Genomic DNA, 22,284 nt, shown 5'->3' with positions numbered 1-22,284 from the left:
CCTCTCAGGAGGCCGCCGTGTCTAAACCGGGCTTTCTTACTCACCCTACCCAAGCTCCCGTCTCACCCGCTTCTCCTTCTCCGGACCGCGATACCTCATATAGCACGTCATGATGTACCGAACGTCAGTGCGGCCCCGTGCTGCGTGCACGGCATGTCGAAGCACCGACAACACACTCAATATGGCAGATCCAGTCCGCGCAATCGGTGTCTTTCGCATTCGTCGGCGTCTCGTACGGCTACATGACGACATAGCCAGGGGAGGCGTGCCTGGGTGTCCGCGCTCAAGTCATGAGCTCGAGGTTTATCATGATGCGCGTCACAAATGTGCTGCTCAGCGAAGATGCCACTCGCCTTGGCCTTCGCACGGCTCCACGGAGGCTCCGACGAGCCTGGATCTATGATCTCGCTACCGACGGCGTACATAACCTGTCCGTCCTCGGAGCGGGCCCGCGGGGGTGATACGGCGGAGCGACGGTACCGCAGATCATGAAAGTTTTGCCCGACGTGTGTCTGCTATTCTTGCACCGCGACATGTGGTGTCCGCGGGCGTTGACGGGGCCAGTACAGGACTGCATGGGGGACGAAGGTTAGAGGGTACGGCAGCACCGACGACGCTGAAAGAGGATAGAAGCTCCGGTAGGCGCGGTAGAGAAGACTCACAGCAAGGGCACAGCGCTCCGTAAAAGACATGCGTACCGGTCGAGCACGCCAAGGATTCCCGGACGGGGGGGAGGGGGAAGGGTAAAGGAGCACATATGTGGTGCGGGTGCCTCCTAGTCGATTATTGGACCCGGAACACATCATGCGCTATTCGCAAGAGCTATTCGCCATAGCCGACCCGAGTAGAGGCCCAGAAAGGTGTAATGGTGAGAAGCTAGGAAGGCGTGACCGGGTGTACTAGATGTCGACAGTTCGTGAGGCCAACTTGCACCTCCGCGGATTCCCAGCCCCACCGTGTCGAGGTATCCAGGAGACTCATCAACTCGACGAACCGGACATCCTCGGGCGTGACGAGCTCTTGATGCACAGATTGCGATACCTTGTCTGCATGAGGCGGGACCGGCCTGCGCGCATGTACGTGAGTGCGTTCTCGGGAAGATACGGTACACGTACAAGTGGAGTTGGGTCCCCGAGAATCAGGCGAGGACATACCAGGTCAGGCGAGACGTGAGACAGCCGTCTCGATGTCTCTGCTGCGACTTCTGATCTGATGAGGCAATTCCATCCGGAGAGTGAAGGGCTAAAACAACTTTCGCAGAGAAGAATATCCCTGTAACATGGAAGCGGTGTCACTATATTGTAGGGTTTAGAAGTGCGCTGAGAATCGTACTTCTGGCCGGGAGAAGCTTCGGTGCTAACGGTCGCCGCGACAGCCTGGGCCGCACCGACGCTCCCTCCGCCCGCACTGAGACGGGCTCGAAGGAGACATCGCCGCCCACTTCCCGCGAAGTCTTGGGGAGCTAGAGGCGGCTAGAGACGAGAGGAATTGAAAACGTTCTCGCCGGCGCAGATCTGGACACGGTCGAGCACATCGTTGCACGAGGAAGACACGGCGGAGGGAACGGTCTCGCCTTTTGTTTGGCCTTGCTGTGGGCGGGATCTCCGATCTTGAGCGCCCGATGGCCCGTGGGAAGGCGAACTCTAAGCCAAAATTCTTGAGTTTATTCAACGCCTTCTGCCATCTACTTCCAACTAGCTACGGTCTTGCAGCTTTGGGCGTACAGTTCTACTCGACTATCCTCGTGAAATATGTTCATTCAATGCATTGCACACTCCAGTCAAACCATTGCGCTATCACCCCAACGCTCTGAACATCCCGGGCGCCTGCGAAACATGGCTCGTCACTTCGACCGCCTTATGTCCTCCGCTCCAAAATACACCACGGGAACGCAACATTCCTCGCCTGTTTCGAACCCCCTGATGCAGGATGGGATGTATATTTTGTCATCCGGCGCAATTCGTCCCTGATGTCCTCATCCTGCATCCACCGTTCGCAATCGTTCATTTGCTACGTACTTGGGGCTCTGGTAAAGAAGCCGAGAACACCTGCCTCCCGCCATCCTCCGCGGGCGATGAACGAAGTCTTCTATATCCGCAGTGTTGACGCCTCTTACCCAGGTACCGACCGAGTCTTCACGAGCGCTGGGCGCGCCTCGGCCCCCTATTGGTTCGCTAAGATGAATCAACACGCGGCATCCCGATTTTGGGGCGCGCACCGTCCGCCGCTCAATCAACGCTGTCTGGTCCGCAGTCATTGACTTTTCGCAATGCTCCCAGAACCGCAGAGTCACGAAGGGCGGCCTATTCACTGGTGGAGTACAAGCTACCGTGTGATCGATGTGTCTCTCATTGGCGTTAGCGCGCGGTTCGGCTGCGTACAGGCAAGCTGTGAAACGCCGAGCTCCCTCTCCCTGCAGTCGACGAAGTGGGCGGAACCGTGCATGCGTAATGACTTCCAAAAATGCAGATGGGGCTGCGACGCGGGTATAAAAGCACGCCCTTCCTGAGGTAGGTCGACATTGGCATCCAGTCAGTCTTCTCCCAAACTCATCCAGTCCTTCCAGTCGCTCAGACACTCCCTTCCCTACCCCCCACAGTCAAGATGTTCTCCTTCAGCACCATCGCCATCTTCGCCACCTTCGCCTTAAGCGCGGTCACCTCCGCCATCCCCCACCCGGGTCAGGCTGGTGAGCTCAACGCGGTCCCCGTCGCCGCTGCCGTCGCCCCTCGTGCCACGCAAGACAGCCTTGCGTCGATCTTTGCGGACGCCCAGAGCCAGCTCCTTCCCTTCACTAACCAGCTCAGTACGTCCACATCACGAGTCCCCCGGTCAGACAGCATTTACTGACGGCCGACGCAGAGTTCGCCACCACGCAGAACGCGACCGTTGAGGGCCTCACCCCCTCCGTCAACGGCATCAAGAACGTCCTGACCACCTCGACCACTCGCGTCCACGGACTTGCCGGCCTCCCCGTCAAGGTCATCCTCGCCTCGCTCGACGGCACCCTGGTACTCACTGCCGTCGAGGTCGCCCATCTCCTTGCCGCCGTCAGCATCGTATGTTTTCCTCGTTTCTTGTTCGACTTCGCAAACTTTAACAGCCTCCGAAATAGCTCGTCTTCGAGGCCGTCGGCGCCGTCATCACGCTCCTTCACGGCGGCATCGCCCCCGCTGTCTTCCTGCTCCTCGTTGGCGTCGGGTCAGTTCTCGTCCTTCATATGTATTGATTCCAGTGACTTACTGGTCGACAGCGAGCTCGTCGGGACCCTCCTGAAGGCCGTCACCGTCATTGTCGGAGCCGTCCTCGTCGACCTCACCGTCATCCTGGTGCCCCTCCTTGCTGGGGTCGTCGGCATTATCCGCACCCTCGGTCTCACTGTTCTCCTCGCCCTCCTCGGTCTCTAAGCAAACCAAGGTGGTACGTACTTCTTCCGCCACCGGCCTGCGTCTTCCACAACGGTCGCTGATTCGTACTGTATCCCCGCAGATCGCGGCGCGGCCATGTGCACGGTGGCTTGCCGCCCCAGCTAGACTCGCGCGAAGTCCCGCAGCGCGAGCCGGCGAATCCTAGATGGCGCTCGGAGCATCTGAGTGTCTTTCATTACTATCCTGTCTGAGCCCTGGTTATCTGTTTCGATGGACTGGATATGCTGTGTGCATGTATGACTGTGATCGTGATTGGAGATATATACGCGGTTCCCAGAAATTCGGCGTGCAGCGCGGCAACCTCACCTTGCAGTCCTATCGACTATGTGCTCATTTCAGCAGTATTTTGGAGCCGAGAGGAGCCCTGGGGGCTTCACCATCGCTCCACTCTACTCCCATTTCGCTTGAAAGATGGCCCAGCGACTGGCCTAGCCTTGCACATGGTTTGGAGCGCGAACGCATGCGTTTCCGGAGGATATCCCACGTTCCTCGGCGACGATCCACAGCACCTGCCTTTCTCGACGAAACGTGCCCTCCAGACGCCCGCTTCTGGTGCACGCGGCACTTCTGTCAAGGGGTGGTCAAGTGCCTACAGTGGAGTCTCGACTCGAGTCGGGAGGCGCGAATCGCGCGGGCATCTCAAGGCGTGGCATATTTCGAAGAGTCGTGGGCCCTCTATGTCCCCGACGCCATTCTGTGGTCTGTGGGCCTGTGATTATCTTGCGGCTCCGTGGACGGCGCATTGACAGCCTGAGCCGGAGCGTGCAGATTCTCAGGCTCTGCGGCTCCGCTCGCTCGCCGCCGCACAAAACGCGAAGTTGACCTGGAACGACTTTATGCAACGCATAGCGATCGTTCGCAGCGACCGGGGGATGTCCGGTTTGGTATCGATATGGGAGACACAGCACGGACGTCCTCTCTGAACTGGTCGTTTCGGAATGACATCACACGCCGGTTGGCGCAAGCCATGTTCTCTATTCGCTCGTCAAATTCTCCAACTCTTGTCGATATACCTACGCGCACGAAGATCGATTGAACTTGCGCGCGTCCGCGACGACAGGCTGGAAGGCCCAAAGCGCGGTCTTGATGGGTTCCGCGACTAGCCAGTTCTCGCTGCGAGGCACCACATGTCATCGTCTGAGGAAAGCCTCTCTCATGCGTCGTCCTCGCTCTTGCACTTGTGTGCGGCGTCGCAGTTGTGTATGCCGTGGCCCAGAAGCTTCGTCATGGCAAAGCTCGACTCGCCCATTTGGTTAACAACACCGATGACGTGTTCCTGGATTCCGAGGACGTGTCTGGGGTGGATCTCCCAACACAGTCACTGCAGCTGCAACAGACATACCTTCAACGGCAATGATGAACGTTCCTTCTCTAGACATTGATAAGAGAGATCTCACAAGGATAGCATGATCAATAGAGGAGAATAACTTCGTGGTCGTGGTCAAAGATGCTCACGAACGTCTAACGCGCGGGAATGCTTGTGTCTATTTGGCTTCGCTTGGGCGCCTTTCCAAACGCTACTCAACGCCACGAAGCTTCGAGCGTCTTGCCACACTGTTCTCGTACTTTCGTCGTCCCACCTAGACCTGGTTCAAGTAAGCCTCCTGATCAAATGATAACATTCCGGAACAGTCACGAAACCTCGGCGCCAGTCCATGCTGACGCTTAAAAGCGTCCTGCCCTGCGCTCGAGCAGGTCAGCAAAAAAACACAACAAAGCACCTGTTGAAGTCGCCCTTCTCCCTGAACATTTAACTGAACGCACCCCTACCACTTATCATCTCATACTTCTCTCCCTTACCTCATAAATGGCGCTCATCAACCTGTTCAACGACTCCATGTTCAGTGACCCCTTCTCCGAATTCGACCGCCTCTTCGACGAGGCCTTCGCTCGCCGCACTGACGGGACAGCATCTAACAACCAGCTGCAGAAACAGCAGCCCACAAACAACGTACCCCGCGTCTTGCGCCCTAGGTAAGCTCAGCATAGTACTCATTCTACATACCAAGCAGCAAGGACTGACGCGCGGCGTGCAGAGTCGACGTCCACGAGGACAAGGAAAAGAACCTCGTCAACGCGACGTTCGAGCTCCCGGGTATCAATAAGCAGGACGTAAACATCGACCTCCGTAGCAATGTGCTCACCGTCTCCGGAGAGTCCAAGGACGAGTCAGAGAAGCAAGAGAACGGCTTCGTCGTGCGCGAGCGACGGTTCGGCCGCTTCGCGCGTTCATTGCCCGTCCCAGAGGGGATCAAGGTATGTCGGCTCTGACATTTGACGTATAAAAGCACAGTGTATAATTTTTGCTCGTAATAACAGCCAGAGGACATCAAGGCGTCGATGGATAATGGTGTCCTGACCGTCACCTTCCCGAGACAGGCAGCGGTTCCTCAGCCCCAGCGGATCACCGTGTCCTGAGCGTGACTTCGTTACCCATTGGCAGCGTGTCTATCCTCTGTTTAATCTTGTATTCATAGTGGGCTGTGTCCTTACGAATGTATCGCAATTCATTTGAACATCGAAAGGCTTATTGGCAATCGAGAACTTTGCAGGCTATGGCGGACGCGGTGATTCACAATATGGCCACTCGCGTCCGGTACGGAACATTCTGATATATATCATCATGAGGAACGCTTGATATTACACTAAATTTTACAGCGAGATACTAGTAGTACAATCCCGATACGCAGGCTATCGGTTGGCATACAAGAAACTACTTTGATAAAGCATCATCGCGCATTGGACCCCTGCTTCTGGGATGAAGCGAATGGGAAAAGACCCTCCAAACCCGAGCCTCGGATGGCGTCAGCTGTCGGTGCTGCGAAGGAACGGCGGGCAGTCTCCGCAGTTCGAGATCTCTCAGTCGCGTTCGAGTTGCTCCCAGCTACGACCTCGAGCAACTTCTCGAAATCGGGAGTTCCGAGCCCAGTGATCTACACCTTCACATTAGTTTCCACACAGAACATTTGGGTGATTGACAAGACATACCGGGTCCCATCCTGTGGTTGCGGTGAAGCCGCTCGGCTCGCTGCTGCTCCCAGAGACGATGTCGTTCAGACCTGGGAAGCCCTTTGAGTACAGCAACGGGTTCAGGAACCCCAGCGGGGGTTTTCCGGCGTTCAGCCGGTGATCGTTGAGGAGCGCGACAACGGCCGCAAACGTCGCGCTCGAGGCACTCGTACTGTTGACGCTCTGAACCTGACCGCCGACTTCAACAACAAACTGGGAACCCTGCGCGGCTACGTCTGGGTATGCGCGACCAGTGGTGTTGACTGAGCTTGCAGTTGAGTTCTCTACTTGCTTCAGATAGCCACCCACGGCGTCGAGCTGGTATGCAGGGCGAGGGAACACGTTTGAGAACCCGCCAGAAGAGAAGTCTGCTGCGCGCTCGGGATTGCTTCCTTGAGTACTGCCCACGGAGGTAACGCTGCAGGACAACAATTAACTGAGAGACCTGACATCATCCTACAAACACTCACTAAGGACACGTCGCAGCAAACATGGCACTGGAAGTATCGCCACTGCTTCCAGAGGTAACGATCACGGATGTTCCGCGCGCCCCGAGTTGCGCGAATGAGTTACAGAGAGATCTGGTTGGGCGTTAGACGACGGAGACACCAGAATAACGTAATACTTACTGCGCGACCTCCGGGGCCGTCTGGAATGCAGCCTCTTCGTACTGAACGTTTGTAAGGAACACATTTGGTGGAGTGTCCTGGGCGAGCAGGAAACTTGTGATATCGAAGAGACCCTGGATGCCGTCCGCGTCATCTTCTGGTCCGGGATATACGACTGTGGTGGACACGTTCGATGCCAGTCCGACCGTGTACTGCACACCAGCAGCCTGGTAATTCAAGTGTGAACACTCAGGCAATCGACCGTCATAGCCCGGCAGGCTCAAGGTACGCACCGTTGCTACCGAGCCTGTACCGTTTCCTTGTACTGTGGTGCCATTGATGAATTGCATCTTGAACGGAGCGTTTGCGATGTCCGGTCGCTCTTGAGCCAGAAACACCTGTTCCGCGGGACCTGTTAGGACGGCGGAAGATTGTGAAACATGCGAGGCACACCTTCAAATCCTTGAGGTCCGCGGCTTGCCCTGCGGAGCCACCAATGACGATGCTATTTCCTGAAGCGGTAGCTGGCGTGGAAGGGATGCTATAGAGCTTCTGCAGACACTGAGGAGTCATCGCTTCTGCGCAGGTCGCGGTCTGGTCTACACTCCCGGCGGCCTGTCCCGTTTCCTGTGTTGTGATCGCCGCGGGAACCGGGGGAGGAATGAATCTGCTCGTATCGAATCAGACTACACAAGTATGATGCGTTTCTCACTGATACACACTGAGTGGTCGGATATATGAAAGACAGATGCTCGTCGATGTGGGCGGGGACCGAGTATGAGAGCGTCCTCCAAATTGTTGTGTTCGTGGCCGTATGCACGTACGCGGAGTAGTTGGCGTTCAACAATGAGTTGGCTTTCTCAAGCGACATGGGAACGGTGAGCATATCTCCGGAGGGTGAAAAGGCGTTCGGCACCAGGCAATTATCCTGCAGCCACCCCATGACCGCTTGCACACTTTCCGGAGCAGGGGCTGCCAGCTGTGCTACCTGGGCGAAATTCAGCGACCCAGAATCTATAGGAGTCGAGAAATAACAGGTGCTAGCATACCTGGGCTTTTGACAAGTGTTGTCCATATCCAGGGTCGAGAGGATCACTCGTAGCCATCAAGGAATCAAGTAACGCAGTCTGGTTTTGCGACTGCAGCTTGATAGAAAAACGGACGATGGCCGCGCCGAAGTCGCCATGATTTAGATTCGAAATGTGGGAACGGAATTGGGCATCCCCTGGTGAAAGGTGGACGGTCTCGCGTCGAGCATTCGATGAGCTTGAACTTGGTGGCTGCTTGACGGACCTGCCCGAAACTATTGCCAGGAGGGTATAAATGAAGATAGAGACGGAAAACATCGCAGACAGGAGAGGATGTGGGACGAGGGAATCTGGCTCACAGAGCTTGCTCTACAGAAGCAATTAGGCAGGCTTTAAGTAGTTTGAGGTGGGTAACCATACCGCAGATACTGCGCGAAGCACTCATCATCATCTGCCAAGGTTGGTCTTCGAAGTTGATGACCGTCCCGGTATACATGTTGATATGTCATTGTTCCGTAGTATCCGGCCAGGTTCGAGGGCGTTCATCTTATGAAGTAGTAGCGTGTCCTTGCTAATGCGGTGGCCACCAACTTATCTTCGCTAGGCGACCAGATGCGAATATCTATCTGCTCAACATAGTGAGACAGTTCGGCATGTTCATACCGCTGAAGCTGTGACCTTCAAAATATCGCTCAGCTATGGGACAATATGTCTTGGCGACCATCCCCCGCGGGTGGCACAGCAGTCCGTACCACACGCGCCTAGCATGCCGAGGCATGTGATAGGAAAGGAGCACTCATACAACACAGAAGGGCTATGAGCACAGGAACCGAGCATACGGCGACGACGCAGCCATGGCGTACTGCGAGCGATCGCGACAGCAAGATAAGAATATACGACAGAACATATACACGCACTCGGACGAAGGGGGCGCCTAGTCGATCTCGAAATACGTCCGGGTCGCGGTCCTCCTCGATCTCCTCGCCCTTGTTGTTGAGCATGGTCGGCCCGCCCGCACCGGCGTCCGTGCGCGTTCATGTGGAGCGCAGTTGCTCGGAGTCCTCTGGCGGGGTTGCGAAGGGAAACAGGCCCTCCAAACTCGAGCCCCTTGTAACGTCAGTCGTCGGTTCTGAGGAGGACCGGCGACCAGCCGTCACAGTCCCAGACCTGTCGGCATCCGCGTCGCTCCCCACCACAATCGCGAGCAACTTCTGGAAATCCGGAGTGCCGAGCCCAGTAGCCTGTACCTTCACGTCAGCTTCAACCGTAGTAGAGTGAGTATCGAGACATACCGGATCCCATCCTGGGGTCGCGGCGAGGCCATCCCGAGCGCCGCAGCTCGGGCTACTGCTACCGGAAACGATGTCATTCAGAGCCGGAAGACCCTTGGAGTACAAGAGCGGGTTCAGGAACCCTAGAGGGGGTTTTCCGGCGTTGAGCAGGCGATCATTGAGGAGCGCGACCACGGCTGCGAACGTCGCACTCGAGGCACTCGTACTGTTGAAGGTCTGGGGTGGCCCGTTGACCTCGACAACGAATTGAGAACCTTGTGCCGAAACATCTGGATAGGCACGACCGGTGGTGTTCACCGAACTTGCGTTTGCGCTTCCTAGTTGTTTCATGTAACCAGCTACAGCGTCGAGTTGGTACGCAGGGCGAAGGAACACGTCCGAGAAGCCGCCGGAGGAGAAATCTGCAGCGTTCTCAGTGTTGATCCCTCGCGTACTGCCTACGGCTGTCACACTGCAAACCTCGTAAGCCTACTACTACCTTATTAACGACAGAGGACACACTCACTAGGGACATGAGGCAGGAAACATGGCATGAAAAGCATCGCCATTACATGATCCCGTTCCAGATTGGTTACTGTTTCCGGACGCAGCGATGACCGATATTCCACGCGCGCCAAGCTGCGCAAACGCATTGCAAAGAGACCTAGCTGAATGTTAGATATCATAGATATTTTGTAACGACTAGTGCTTACTGCGCAATTTCAGGGGCCTGCTGGAACGCAGCCTCGTTGTATTGTACATTTGTTAGGAACACAAGTGGCGGAGTGTCTTGAGCGAGGAGAAAGTTCGTGATGTCGAGAAGGCCCTGGATTCCGTCCGCGTCATCCTGGGGTCCTGGGTATATGACTGTCGTGGACACGTTCGTTGCCAATCCGACAGCGTACTGCACACTAACAGCCTAGTAACAATGTCAGGATGAACAGGCAAGCCACTGACAATGCCTATACGCACCGTTGATGCCGAGTCTGTGCCGTTTCCCTGAATTATAGTGCCATTGACTGACTGCAGCGTGAATGCAACGTCACCGATGTCTGGTCGCTCCTGGGAGAGGAATGCCTGTGCCCGAACGTGTTATGATACTGGCCGAGAACACAGCGAAGAACCCGAAACACACCCTCAAATCGTCGAGGTCTGCGACTTGCACTGAAGAGCCGCCGATTGCGATGCCGTTTCCTGCAGCGGTAGCCGGCGTGGCAGGGATGTTATAGAGCGCCTGAAGGCACTTGGGCGTCATCATCTCCGCGCAGCTCGTTGACTGGTCACTTCTCTTCGACGGAAGTCGAGCAGCGAGCCCCGTCATGCGCGTCATCGCTGGAGCGACAGGAGGCGGAATGAATCTGTTGATATCAAACTAATATGCATATCGGATCACCCTCCTCGTTTTATGATGCTCACTGAGTGGTCGGGTACACAAAGGATAGATGTTCATCAAGATGAGCGGGCACAGAGTAGGAAAGTGTCCTCCACATCGTGGTATTCGTGGCCGTGTGCACGAACGCGGAGTAGTTGGCGTTCAGGACCGAGTTGGCTTTCTCGAGCGACATGCGGACCGTGAGCATGTCCCCAGAAGAGGAGACGGCGTCCGGGGTGAGGCCGTGGTCCTGCAGCCATCCCGTGACTGCTGCCATGCTTTCCGGAGCAGGAGCTGCAAGTTGTGCGACCTGTACGCCCCAAATGAGTTCATAGACGACAGCATATCAGGGCGGAATGTCCATCGGCATACCTGGGATTTCGACAGGTGCTGTCCATAGGTAGGGCTGGTCGGGTCGCCTATGGCCATCAAAGAATCGAGCAACGCGGTCTGGTTTTGAGGCTTTAATCCGACATGAACGACTACTGCTCCGTGCCCGTGAAGAAAGCTAGCACCCTGATTTGAAGCGCTTGATTGGATAATGTCGAATTCAGATGGTACCTCCACCAGCTGCCGGAGAGCCAGTGGTGTGGACCGACTAATGGATCTGCCAGAGACCACCGCTAGGAGCGGAAGGGCGAGAAAAGCCGCTACCACAGTCATGGAAAAGAGAGGATGTCGATCGAGGGGGTGTTGCTGGTGGGGTGTGCTCCAAGAGACTTTTTTGCGGCCTTAAGTACTCAGTATCTGGAAGCTTGATGTTAGTCTGGAGGGGGCGGCGACTCCAATCAAAGCGACCCGAAATGCTCACATCTGGTCATCAGCGCGAGGCAGTTCTTGAACAATGGTAGTAGCGTAGAAACGCATTCTTGGGCTCCGCGGAATAGTAGGACCCGGCGAGGTGTGTCTCTTGCCTTGTGATTAGTGATCTCGCTGCCATTGCACATATTAGGCGTCTACGTGACTGGGGATGGACGACCAGATGCAAACAGCCCGTGAGCTCACGGCAACAGATCAACAATATCACTGTTCGGAGTTGGGTCAAAATGCTGCTCGTTCATGGAATAGCATGTCGCAACGATCTTGCTCCGTGGCACGATGCTTCCAGCAGGCTGCACGAGAAGGAACCTCGGGCAACAAAAGATCGAGACGCTGTGTACATCATTGTCATTGTAGAAGGCGTTGGTAGTAAGGCTACGCACGATTGTTTGTCCTAGAGGTTCGCATCGCATGCGCCCACGCCGAGGAATATGATAGGAAGGGGCACTCATACAACACAGGAGGGCCATGAGCACAGAAACCGAACATACGTAGATGAAGCAACCATAGCGTACTGCGAGCGATCGCGACAGCAAGATAAGAATATACGACAGAACACATACACGCACACGCACTCGGACGAAGGGGGCCCCTTAGTCGATCTCGATCACGTCCGGGTCGCGGTCCTCCTCGATCTTCTCGCCCTCGTTCTCGAGCATGATCAGCCCGTCCTCCTCCAGCCGCCGCTTCTTGCTCGGGGTGAACGGCAGCCCGCCCGCACCGGCGTCCGTGCGCGACCGCTTCGCGGACGGCGCGTCGAGCTCCTCGATCTCGTCGTCCGGCGCGGAGCGCTTCTTCCCTGCCAGCGCGGGTGGGGGTGCAGGTGGAGGGGTGACGGGACGCGGCTTTTCGCGGCGCGGGGGCGCGGGCAGTGGTGAGGGCAGGATGAGCGCGGGTCCGTCAGCGGGGTGGTTTGGTCTGTACACGTCCCCTGCGTTAGCCGTGTGCGAGATAGAGAGGGGGGAAAGATACGCACGGAAGCGCGCCAATGGCCACCTGGATCGTCGCATACTCGCCGTCCTCGTCGACAATAGACAAGAACTTCCCGCGCGTGACGCTCAAACTCTCCAGCGTGCGCCCGTCGTTCTCGTCCCAGTCCGGGTCACTCAACACGCGCTTGTCCTCATACACGCTCACCTCCGCCGGCCCGTCCCGCTCGCCCTCCCCATCCGCCCCGCTCCCGTCCTCGCCCTCGCTCCCATTCGCGCCCCCATTCGCACTGGCCCCACTGCCAGCCCCACGCCCAAGGACCCCGTCGACGACCTGGCGCAGAGTGACGCGCGCGGGGTCGCAGCGCACCTCCGTGTACGTGTCGCGGCACACGCCACATATGGGATTCGGCGCGCACATCGTGATTGCGCTGAGGGGCATACTAGGCTTGAACTGTACGTGTACGTTGCGTAGCGCGGAGTATGACCGCCGCAGGAGGTGTAGCGCCTGCAGCACAATGAGCCCCGCGATGATCGCGTTCGTTGTCGCGATAGCGGGGATGATGTTGCCGGCCATCTCTGCGCGCAGGGGTCAGCAATTAAGGTGGGGAGGGTAGACGAAGGCGAAAGTGCAGACCTTTGACTTCCCAGCGGCTCTTGCCGGGGATGTCGTATGCGGCGGAACGCAGGTTGGCGGCGGCGGTGACGAAGTCGAGTGTATCTTCGTCGTCCTTGTCGAACGAGATCGTCTCCTCGCCAGCACGCAACCGCGCGGCGAGACGTTCAGCACTGCCACAATAGTCTATAAGCCTTGCCTCATTCCGCCTCGCTCAAGCTGAAGTACGGACCTCGCGACGAAGAGCTCCAGGTTATCCTGCAGCGTTAGTGCGCGCTGATCCTTCAACTTGGCACCGTTAGTTTCCGCAGACACGGATGTGCTGCTGCCGTTCAGCTGCTTCTCCGTTGCAGAGCTGCCGGTCGTGCCGTTCGTTTGCGGCGCGGAAGCACCGTTTTGCGTGTTCCGCGTGAGGACGAACGTGCCTGCACGGATCGCGTCGAAGTCGAGCGGGGTGGGTGGTGCGCGCGACCGCCACATGTCCCCCATCGACAGCAGATTCAAGACGTCCGAATGGAAGACCTATATGGGCGTCCATAGAAGGTAAGGCGTCAGGAGGCCAAACGAAACGTGAGGCGTTCACGGACCTTGTCGAAGGCCTGCTTGGCCGCGCTGGAGGACGACGATGCGTCCGCAGACGTAGAGCGGAGGGCTGCACGGACGGACTTGAAGGCTTGCGCCTCCTTGCGTAGCGTCGCAATCTCCGCGGCTAGAAAACAAAAACACGTCAGAATAGGGCTGTACAGACGCCATACCAGGATTCCTTACAGTTCTCGCCCTGTTTCTCAGCCTCATCCAGCTCACTGCCCTGATCCGCATCTTCGTCCTCGCCGAATAATTGACTGTCCGCACAAAAACATGAACCTACTGAGGATGTAACGGCACCGCACGCATGTGCCTTACTTACGGTATGAGGTAGCTCTTCGCCCACACGATGCAGTGTATTGGTTGCGACGGCGTTGAGCGGATCGTGCACACAGGAAAGGTCTTCGGCGTTGGCTTTGGGATGCAGTCGAAGCATTCAGCCCTATCCTATCGATGTCAAATGATGTCAGTCTGAGCAGTAAGGACTAAGAACATGGGGGATGGGAAACGGACTTTGAGGATGGGCTGTACTTGACCGAGGTAGCCAGCGGTACCGGACTCGACAAGCGGCACGTTGGCCGCCATGCACATCTTATTGACGTGTCGTCGTGCATCTATTAGGGAGACGATGGGTTAGTACCGTTATTGCACGTAATCTCCACCCTAGTCCATGTATGCGCTTCGTGAACAGAGCAAGGTCATCGCCAGAAAGAGGGTTCAGCGCTCCGAGGGTACCGGACGCACGCTGTGCCAAGAGGTTGAGGCGGTGTCGGCGTCCTCTGACAGGTTGACCGTTTTGCTATGGTCGTGGTTGCGACAACTTGGAGGGTGGGTGCGAAAGAGAGTAAGACAGCGACAGAGATAGCAGCAGGAGTAGAGCATTTGCGTATCCCAGACGCACCCACACATCCAGCAGAGCCAACAGGACGCGTCGAACAGTACACCCAGCTCGTCTCCAGCAGTAGAACAGCCCCAAGCCGACGAGCGTAGCTGAGGACGGAGGAAAGGAGACTTACCAAGGTTATCTAGCGCATTCAGCACTATGTCAAAGCCACGGAACCAGGCAACGTCGAACTGAGGTTCCTTGATATTGGCATGTATCGGCGTGATCTTGACATTTGGGTTGAAAGCAGATGCCGTCTTGGATGCCACCTGGAGCGGAGATACGTGGTAACATGAACGTCTATTTGTGGCGGAGAAGCAGGCGTGGAGCTGCGCTAGAGTGCGTACCATGGCTTTGCTCTGCTTCACGTCCTTCTTTCTGAAGAGGAATTGGCGGTTTAGATTAGAGAGGTCTATAGTGTCGAGGTCGAGTAGTGTAATGTCGCCAAAGCCAGTGAGGACGATGTTCTTGACTATGTGTCCCCGAAAACGCGAATTTGGAGAAGCGCATACAATCACAAAGCAAGGTAAGTGCTTTAGGCTTCATATTTCACAAAAATTACGCACGAAGTTCGCAACCAATACCTCCTGCACCCACCAGGAGGACCTTGGTATGGGACAGCCGACCATAGAGTTCCTGGCCGAGAATGGCCTTTGCGTGCACAGCCCTCCCGCTCATTATATGCTGGACGACTGAGAATCTAGCAGCTGATTTTGTGGGCGCACGGCAGTAGACGAGCGGGAGAGAAGGAAGCCAGAGGGGGAGCAGGAGGGGAGGAGAGCGGTTGCAGTCGCCACAGTCGACGCCGCTGCGAGATGCAAGCGCATGCGTGACACTCTCCGCCCCGCTTGCGGAGTGACGCGTCTCGTGACCCGACGCGTCCAGACCGTCACAAGGCGCGTGGTCGGGCGCTACGTACTTCGTCGTTTTCTCCCTCAAACCTTCGTGTTGCACTGCACGACCGTGTCGTATCCACGTTGCAGCGAATCCAGGATCCCTCGGAACTCACAGGGTTAGGCAGATTGAGCTCCTGATCAAGATCAAATTTTGCTCACCAAGACCGGCGCACAGCGAGGCATCGCTGGACTCCTCCCCGACTTTCAACAAGAACGGCGTTGCCAGAGAAAGCATACAAGGAGATAGCGGGGGCACATGCGTGGCCGCGCACTCAAGAATACGCATCCTCTCGTAGACGGCGAGAGTAGAGGTGATGAGCCAATTCACTCAACTCTACGTAGTGCAACTTTCGTGCGATGTGCCGGACGACTGATGAATATCGTGAGAATCCCAGGTCATCCTAACACATCAGCATCCACGGTTTCGACCAAAACCTCTGGACTTACATGACGGAAGACCACCTACCAGAGTATGGACCCGTTTCTTGACCCACTGCGGGCCTATGTGTATTGATCATGATGGACATAGTTAACGTTGTGTTGCACCAAGCTCGCTGCATCGCGCGCGCAGGCACTCGCACATCGACTAGCTTTAACCTTGCTCAACATCTCGTGGCTGGTGGCGAATCAAGGGCTCCTTCACATCGACGACCTCAAGTGATAATAGCGGTTTGAAACGCGAAGTCCTGTATACATCTCCGCTATCTACGTTGATGCATGACCTCGAAACATCTCAGATCGGTGCGATTCCGCTACACGGAAAGTTGGCGTCCTTATCAATAGCAGAAGGTGACACTCTACGACAGTGTTCGAACTTCCGGCACCTTGGTCCAAGCTAGGCGTCGTACTGGAGCGAAATACGGCGTTCTATATTTATAGATTTTCCTACAAGCCCTCTCAGGCCCTCGCATCGTTCACAATGTCCCAAATATTCCCCCTTTCACATCCGACAGCAAGCATGGTCATATTATATATAACCTGCAAGCCTCGCAGGCACATTCCGGGGCGCTGGCCCGCCTAACGCCCGTCACAATTCCACAACATCTGCAGCCCCAGCAGAAGCTCTCGTCGACGGCCGGGTCTCGTAATCGGCCACGAAGAACTACGCGTACAAATCACGATCCAGGGGCACCGAGTCGCAATTAATCTGCGAACATAGAACGGACGGCGGCGCGCTCGCAATCGCCGCCATCTCGCGTCGAAGTACAACCCAACGTAAGTTCGGCTGCGGTTGCCATGTTTCGACACCTGTACTAATAAGTACTCCTCACAGAAATAACCGCGGCGTATGGAGGGCGGGGCCTCCGTGGCCGACCAGCCTCGGGCTATGGCATCCGCGTCGACGGTCGTTGTTATCCATGCCCGCGCTTCACGGGTGCCGGAGGTCCTTGAGGACCGCTGTGGGAGGCAACGGCTTCGTCTAAAGCGTCGTTGACAGGGACGCGGCGGCGGCGCGCCCGCGAAGAGAGCTTGTCCTGCATGCCCCCTGCCTCGCATGGCAGTTGTTGCAGTACGATCTGCCGGTGTCCTTCACAGCACAATTATCCGAGTCGCACGTCGTCCGATCCAGGGAAGCGCGCTGCATCTCCACTCACGAAGAACCCCTCGACACAATGAGGCGTGGTGGACCACCGCTGGCACAACCTAATATCCACTGGCGTGTGCCACCGTGAAGGTTCGCGCTCTCCTCCTTTTTCAGCCTCAAATCCCAGGCTCTGGCGAATCTCGCGCAAGCGTCGAGAATTCCGGGGGGGGGGGGCTTATCTTACGTCCCCGCGGGGCGCGGAACGGGCTGCGTATAGAAGGTGAGTAAATTACTAGTCTTGTATAAAGACCCCGGCCGGCAGCCTGCGGTATCCGTAGGCACCATCAGCCGGCGAGTATAGCACGGCTCCCGGCGGAGGGCCCTCCCTACTCGCTACCGCTCGCCGCAGGACAACACGCTCCGCGGGCCCGTGTGCTACCGGACCTCTACTATCATCGTAGTACCCTATTCAGATTCAATATCAATGGGAGACACTGCCTTCAATCTGTTCTTGTTGCACTCGCATGGCGCACGGCTCAAAGTCCCGCCCCGGTCGCAGTCCGAGCAATTTCGTCGTGCCCGCTGCCCACCATCACCCTCCGGACCAGGCTTTCACCGATATCACCGAGCTTTCCCTCACGATTCACGAAATCGAGCCCTGCCATGCCTCCGGAGGACGTAACAGCAACCCACACTCCCACCCACTCACCTGCCCCCGGGGTCCTGCCGAGCAGTGCTCGCTGGGTGCCGGGCGTTCAGTATGCACATGTTGGAGCAGCCGGCCGGGCGCACACTCAAAATGGCAGGTTTCTGATATCTCGCGAAGCGCTCCTGCGGACGCGGGCGCACTTGTCTAGGTAAGTCCTCCGGTGCTCACGCGCACGGACCGTGAGCTGATTGCGTACACCGACGACCGTGCACAAATATTATCTTCATCGTCATCGTATGGACTGAGGTGAGGCCATTTCGTTACCCGGACATAGCGGAGAGTTGACATCTGCCCAGCAGGGCTGCGACGTTACGATGGATATCATGACGAGGCTGCACCTGCGCCATCGTGCAGGGTCTAGACATATGGGGCGCTAGAAGGTGCGTCAATTTCGACGCGGGGTCTTCCCGCAGAGCCACTTGGCTTGTTCTTCTCGCCGTCACCGTGGTGCACTGGAGGCATGACACTGTTCGGAGCACTCTTGAATTCGGACGCGTTTACATCTTCTGCTCACGCGGATGATGTGCAAGTGGCGTTCCGCGGCGTGCGATACCACACCCAAGCATGAAACGGCCGCCACCGCGAATCGTATATCCTCCGCCGCCGGTCCATTTCTAAGGTCCCTTTGCATGTGCAGTTCGCGATTCCCTTAGCGAACGATATGTTCTCACCCCAGCTCCTCCCAGAACGATATGTTCTCACCCCAGCTCCTCCCACAGATCCCCTGCACGTTGCGCACCCGTGAGAGCGCACGCCCTCGGAGCCGAATTCCTGGCCTCTGGCAATATTGCAGAAGCCCCGTCTCCCATAGCCGAAGTTCTCCCCGTCGCGCCGTTCGCGCCGTCGCCACCGGAGGACACGACTCGGACGTGCCTCCGCCTATGCCATGCCTGCCGAGATGCGCGTGTCTGCGGTGACATTTTTGGCAGGTCTTTCGGCGCCGGGATGTGGTACGGTACATACGTACTGGGATGATGTCACCGCGGGAGGCCGCATGACAATGGTCGTGTCGCCCGCAATACAAACCACACCCTTTGGGGCGGCGCCCTCCTGGGCGCGCCGTGCGTATACGCTGGTGCCGGACGTCTAATCGACAGGCCTCGCCGTCTCCGCACGCGCCGTGGTGTGCCCACGACGTGGGGGAATAAGCATCGGTGGAGCTGCCTTCCCCGCATCTTCCCAGAACTCCACACGCCGTCAGAAGTAGAACAGACGGCCACCAGCGGGAGGTCGTGCACACAAACAACGTGCATGTCGCGTGCGGCCTTGTCTTGTCAGTGTCACCGATGTCGAACGTCCCGAAGTACGGCGCACCACTACTCAGCACACGGAGATTAGCCTTCACGCTGTCCTCCGCACGTCCCTGGCCCTGTTCAGCTGCATGTTCCAAGGGGTGGCAGTCACGATCAGAGCAGCAATATCAGACTACGACTCCCTGAAGGGTGACCTCCTCAAGTTAGCCCGCCGGCGGGCCTCCGTCGCCCCGGCCGCACCCCTCCCGGCGTTCCCCAGGTCCTCCCCAATTCCTTCCGACAGTTCTGCCATTCGCCGCCGCGCTCGTCCAGAATCCAGATGGCGCCGTCGCCGTCCAGGTTCATTTCGCCCCATCAAACCCTCTCCACGCTTCGCACGCCCGGGCCAGGCCTGATAGGTACCCGCCGCGATTAGAGGTGACGCGGATATGAGGTCGTGCTGTGCCCCGCGCCCACGCCCACGCCCACGCGCAACGTTGGAACGGAACTAGTTGGGTAGGTCTAGAGTCGGTCTATTGTCGCTATGGCACTAGGTAAATCAACAACATCTGTCCGCAGGAGATAGGAGGCACTTGGGGTGGGTGCTATAAATTCTGCTAGTAGGGCGTGGTATATGCAGGGCGTGCAGGCAAGTGTATGGGGGGCGGCGTGGGTAAGGGCGTAACTAGCTACTTATAGGAGAAGATGCAGGAAGGGCGCAAAGGGTGCGTGTAGCGTGAGTGCGAAATGAAAGAGCGGACGCGCGAACCGTGCGCGGGGCGTGCATTACCAGAACGTAAAGAAGACGGCAGCAGGGCGGGGAGGCAAGCAAAAATAGAACGCGGCATAAACATACAGCTGAAAGCGGGTGGGAACAGGGGCAGCAGCACACTAAAAGGACAAGCACGCTAGATGTAGCAGACGCGAAGAGCGGGGTGCCGCGACGGGCGCGGGTGATCGTACAGTCGATGGGGATGGGATGAAGAGAGATCTAGCAGCAAGTCGTGTTTGCGTATACGTCTGGAATGCGAGTGTCTGAACAACAACAATATCTTTGTCCGTGTCAGTTAGTCCGTGACGGATCGAGGTTTTCGTCGTCAGGGGGCCGTGTGCGAACCGGCAGGTCTCTACGGCCGGTCGACCGTCTGGCGGAGAACGGAGAACGGAGAACGGAGACTGTAGCGCGGGGCTACCGGTCATGATTATGAGCAACCGCCCAAGCTGTACATCCGGACATAGTCGCTGTAGGAGCACGTAATTAGCAACAAGCCCCCTTGTAACACTGCACCAGCTATAGAGTAAGATGACTCACATCCGGAACGCCCGGTCGTTGGCATCATCGGGCCAGGTGGCCGCCCAGGTGTCCTGCGCGCTGGCAAAGTCCCACATCGCATCGCGCGAGCCGTCGAACCACATCTTACCGCCGACGTTGTCGGGGAACCAGCCGCTCGTGCCACCGACCGCGAGGTCAATGATGAGGTAGAACTCTGTTCAAATACAAATCAGAACGCGCCACTTAGAAGTAAACGCCACACCGCGCCTGTACGAGCGGAGCGCGGGAGGTCAGGTACGCACCCTGGTCAAATGGAGCCGCAGCGCTACCGCCCGCCTGCGCCCAGATGTCCTCGACGACGACGGCGACGGCGGAGCCGTTCGTGGCCGTCGCGGGGTAGTTTCCGCGCTTGAAGAAGTCCTTGCCGCCTTTGCCGGTGATCTTGAGGTTCATCATCGCCTGCAGGCGCGAGTCGACGTAGAAGCGCATCCAATCCGGCGTCCACTCCATCGAGTACACGTGGAAGTCCTTGTCGAACGAGCTCTGCTTCTGCGACCACCACCCAAAGATGTGGGTTTGGACGGTTTGCAGCACACCATAGTTGAGCGATGCGCGGATGTAGTTCACGCCCTGCGCAGCATACGACGCGGCGTTCCCACGTGCTTCCATGAGCTGGCGGCAGCGGCGTTAGCATAATCTGTCCACGATATAATGGTGTCAATCGAAACACTCACGTCGATCTCGCCGCTCATGGGCCACGCGCCATACTTGTTGTCCTTGGGAAGCATCCAGATCGCGGGCCAGAGCCAGTCGCCGCGAGGAATCTTCGCGCGGACTTCAATCTTGCCGTACGCGATCGACGTAGAATTCATCGTGCTGATCCGCGCGGACTGCACGGGTTGAATCGCATTCTTCTGGCTCTTGTCGGACTTGACGGAGCAAGCAGTCTGTGTGAACATGTTAGCAGCGTGTTCGTGTCGTAAGTCACTATGGACACATACCGTATTGCTGGTCGTGCACGCGTCTCCGAGGTCAACGCTACCGCCGTCCAAGATCGCATCTCGGCCGATCTTGTCCGAGGTGAACGTGGGCATGATGTACAGCTGGCCATCTTGAACGTAGAGGTTGTCGCTCGAGTCCGTGGTCATCTGGAACTCGCCGTTGCCGAACCCGCCGAGCTCGACGTCGCGCTGCCACCTGGTCGTCAGGTCAAGGTCGTCGAAGTTCTCGTCCATGACAATGCAAATGTCCGAGTCCTTGAGGAGATGCACGCTGGTGTACCCGAAGAAGCACAACACCGCAGCGCCACCGATGCCGATAAACATCGCGAAAAACGTGAGCCACCACGACGCGCGGTCGCGGCAGTCGCGCTGCTTCAGCCACGGCTTTTCTTCGGCGGTGAGCTTCTCCGGGAGACGCGAAGACGGCATGAGGGGCTTCGCCTTGCGGGGAAGTGCGGTGAACGACGCGTTCGTGCCTGTGGGTGGGTAGGGGTAAGGATACGACGGCGGCGCCCAGAGAGACGATGACGGCCGCGACGCAGGCGACAAGAATGGTGCCCGCATGTTGATCGCCGGACTCGAGTTGGTGCGGGGGATCCCGCCGTCCTGAGCTGCAATCGAATGTAAACAGCCGCGCTCGGAAGGAGAAGACGGAACCGCAACTTACCGAAGTTCTGGTTCAGGGCTGAGCTGCTGCCAGCCATGGCTGCTGCCGCGCTGTTCCTGTACAAGTTATTCTGGCTGGCCATCGGGCTTGGTGGCGTCGAGCTCCCCTCACGGGAAGGAACACCGTGCTCCATGAATGGCGCGTAAGGACGGCCGAGATCGCCCTCGTACTCCGCCTGTCCAGGCGAGATCAGCCCGTATCCAGCTGCGCCGGCGCCGACAGGGTAAGTCGTGCCGTAGCCGGGCGAGCGAGGAAGCCCTGCCTGAGCGGCCTGTGCAGCCTCGCGTGCACGAATGCTGTCCAGCGAAGTGCGACGTCCCACACCAGGAATGGGGGTTCCTGGGTCAGGGTTGCCGGGGTGCGACAGGAACGGGAAGGCTGAAGGCGGCGCGCGAGCGCCTGCCACGGCCGGTGGCGCTGCACCCGCGGGCAT

The 22,284-nt window shown here is 57.6% G+C and overlaps 6 protein-coding genes across 6 annotated transcripts; 2 read left to right on the top strand and 4 right to left on the bottom strand.

Moving 5' to 3' along the window:
- Positions 1-2,604: 2,604 nt before the first annotated feature.
- Positions 2,605-3,407, top strand: TRAVEDRAFT_130193 (uncharacterized protein; the record flags this gene model as incomplete). Its single annotated transcript, XM_008043337.1, has 4 exons — positions 2,605-2,806; positions 2,863-3,059; positions 3,116-3,201; positions 3,254-3,407. 4 exons carry the CDS (start codon positions 2,605-2,607, stop codon positions 3,405-3,407), a joined length of 639 nt encoding a protein of 212 aa, XP_008041528.1.
- Positions 3,408-5,235: 1,828 nt separating this feature from the next.
- On the top strand, positions 5,236-5,846 carry TRAVEDRAFT_73658 (HSP20-like chaperone; the record flags this gene model as incomplete). Its single annotated transcript, XM_008043336.1, has 3 exons — positions 5,236-5,402; positions 5,465-5,684; positions 5,748-5,846. The coding sequence occupies 3 exons, from the start codon at positions 5,236-5,238 to the stop codon at positions 5,844-5,846; spliced, it is 486 nt and encodes a 161-aa protein (XP_008041527.1).
- Positions 5,847-6,157: 311 nt separating this feature from the next.
- TRAVEDRAFT_50437 (subtilisin-like protein) lies at positions 6,158-9,074 on the bottom strand (the record flags this gene model as incomplete). Its single annotated transcript, XM_008042960.1, has 8 exons — positions 6,158-6,361; positions 6,417-6,855; positions 6,908-7,018; positions 7,067-7,272; positions 7,339-7,443; positions 7,499-7,712; positions 7,768-8,033; positions 8,991-9,074. The coding sequence occupies 8 exons, from the start codon at positions 9,072-9,074 to the stop codon at positions 6,158-6,160; spliced, it is 1,629 nt and encodes a 542-aa protein (XP_008041151.1).
- A 33-nt stretch (positions 9,075-9,107) lies between these two features.
- Positions 9,108-11,145, bottom strand: TRAVEDRAFT_50436 (subtilisin-like protein; the record flags this gene model as incomplete). The annotated part of the gene is made up of 8 exons (XM_008042959.1): positions 9,108-9,314; positions 9,366-9,816; positions 9,871-10,008; positions 10,058-10,263; positions 10,317-10,421; positions 10,480-10,702; positions 10,761-11,026; positions 11,089-11,145. 8 exons carry the CDS (start codon positions 11,143-11,145, stop codon positions 9,108-9,110), a joined length of 1,653 nt encoding a protein of 550 aa, XP_008041150.1.
- Positions 11,146-11,896: 751 nt separating this feature from the next.
- On the bottom strand, positions 11,897-15,226 carry TRAVEDRAFT_171877 (E1 ubiquitin-activating protein UBA2; the record flags this gene model as incomplete). The annotated part of the gene is made up of 11 exons (XM_008043335.1): positions 11,897-12,453; positions 12,512-13,043; positions 13,102-13,253; positions 13,313-13,602; positions 13,668-13,789; positions 13,849-13,922; positions 13,988-14,112; positions 14,179-14,279; positions 14,682-14,817; positions 14,896-15,020; positions 15,115-15,226. The coding sequence occupies 11 exons, from the start codon at positions 15,224-15,226 to the stop codon at positions 12,129-12,131; spliced, it is 2,094 nt and encodes a 697-aa protein (XP_008041526.1). The 3' UTR covers positions 11,897-12,128.
- Positions 15,227-20,112: 4,886 nt separating this feature from the next.
- On the bottom strand, positions 20,113-22,284 carry TRAVEDRAFT_129521 (concanavalin A-like lectin/glucanase; the record flags this gene model as incomplete). The annotated part of the gene is made up of 6 exons (XM_008043334.1): positions 20,113-20,152; positions 20,223-20,397; positions 20,486-20,855; positions 20,918-21,130; positions 21,185-21,795; positions 21,852-22,284. 6 exons carry the CDS (start codon positions 22,282-22,284, stop codon positions 20,113-20,115), a joined length of 1,842 nt encoding a protein of 613 aa, XP_008041525.1.

Source organism: Trametes versicolor (assembly GCF_000271585.1).
Source record: "Trametes versicolor FP-101664 SS1 unplaced genomic scaffold TRAVEscaffold_9, whole genome shotgun sequence".
NCBI lineage: Eukaryota > Fungi > Basidiomycota > Agaricomycetes > Polyporales > Polyporaceae > Trametes > Trametes versicolor.
Note: the sequence above shows the minus strand (reverse complement) of the source record. Positions and strands in the feature narration are given on the sequence as shown.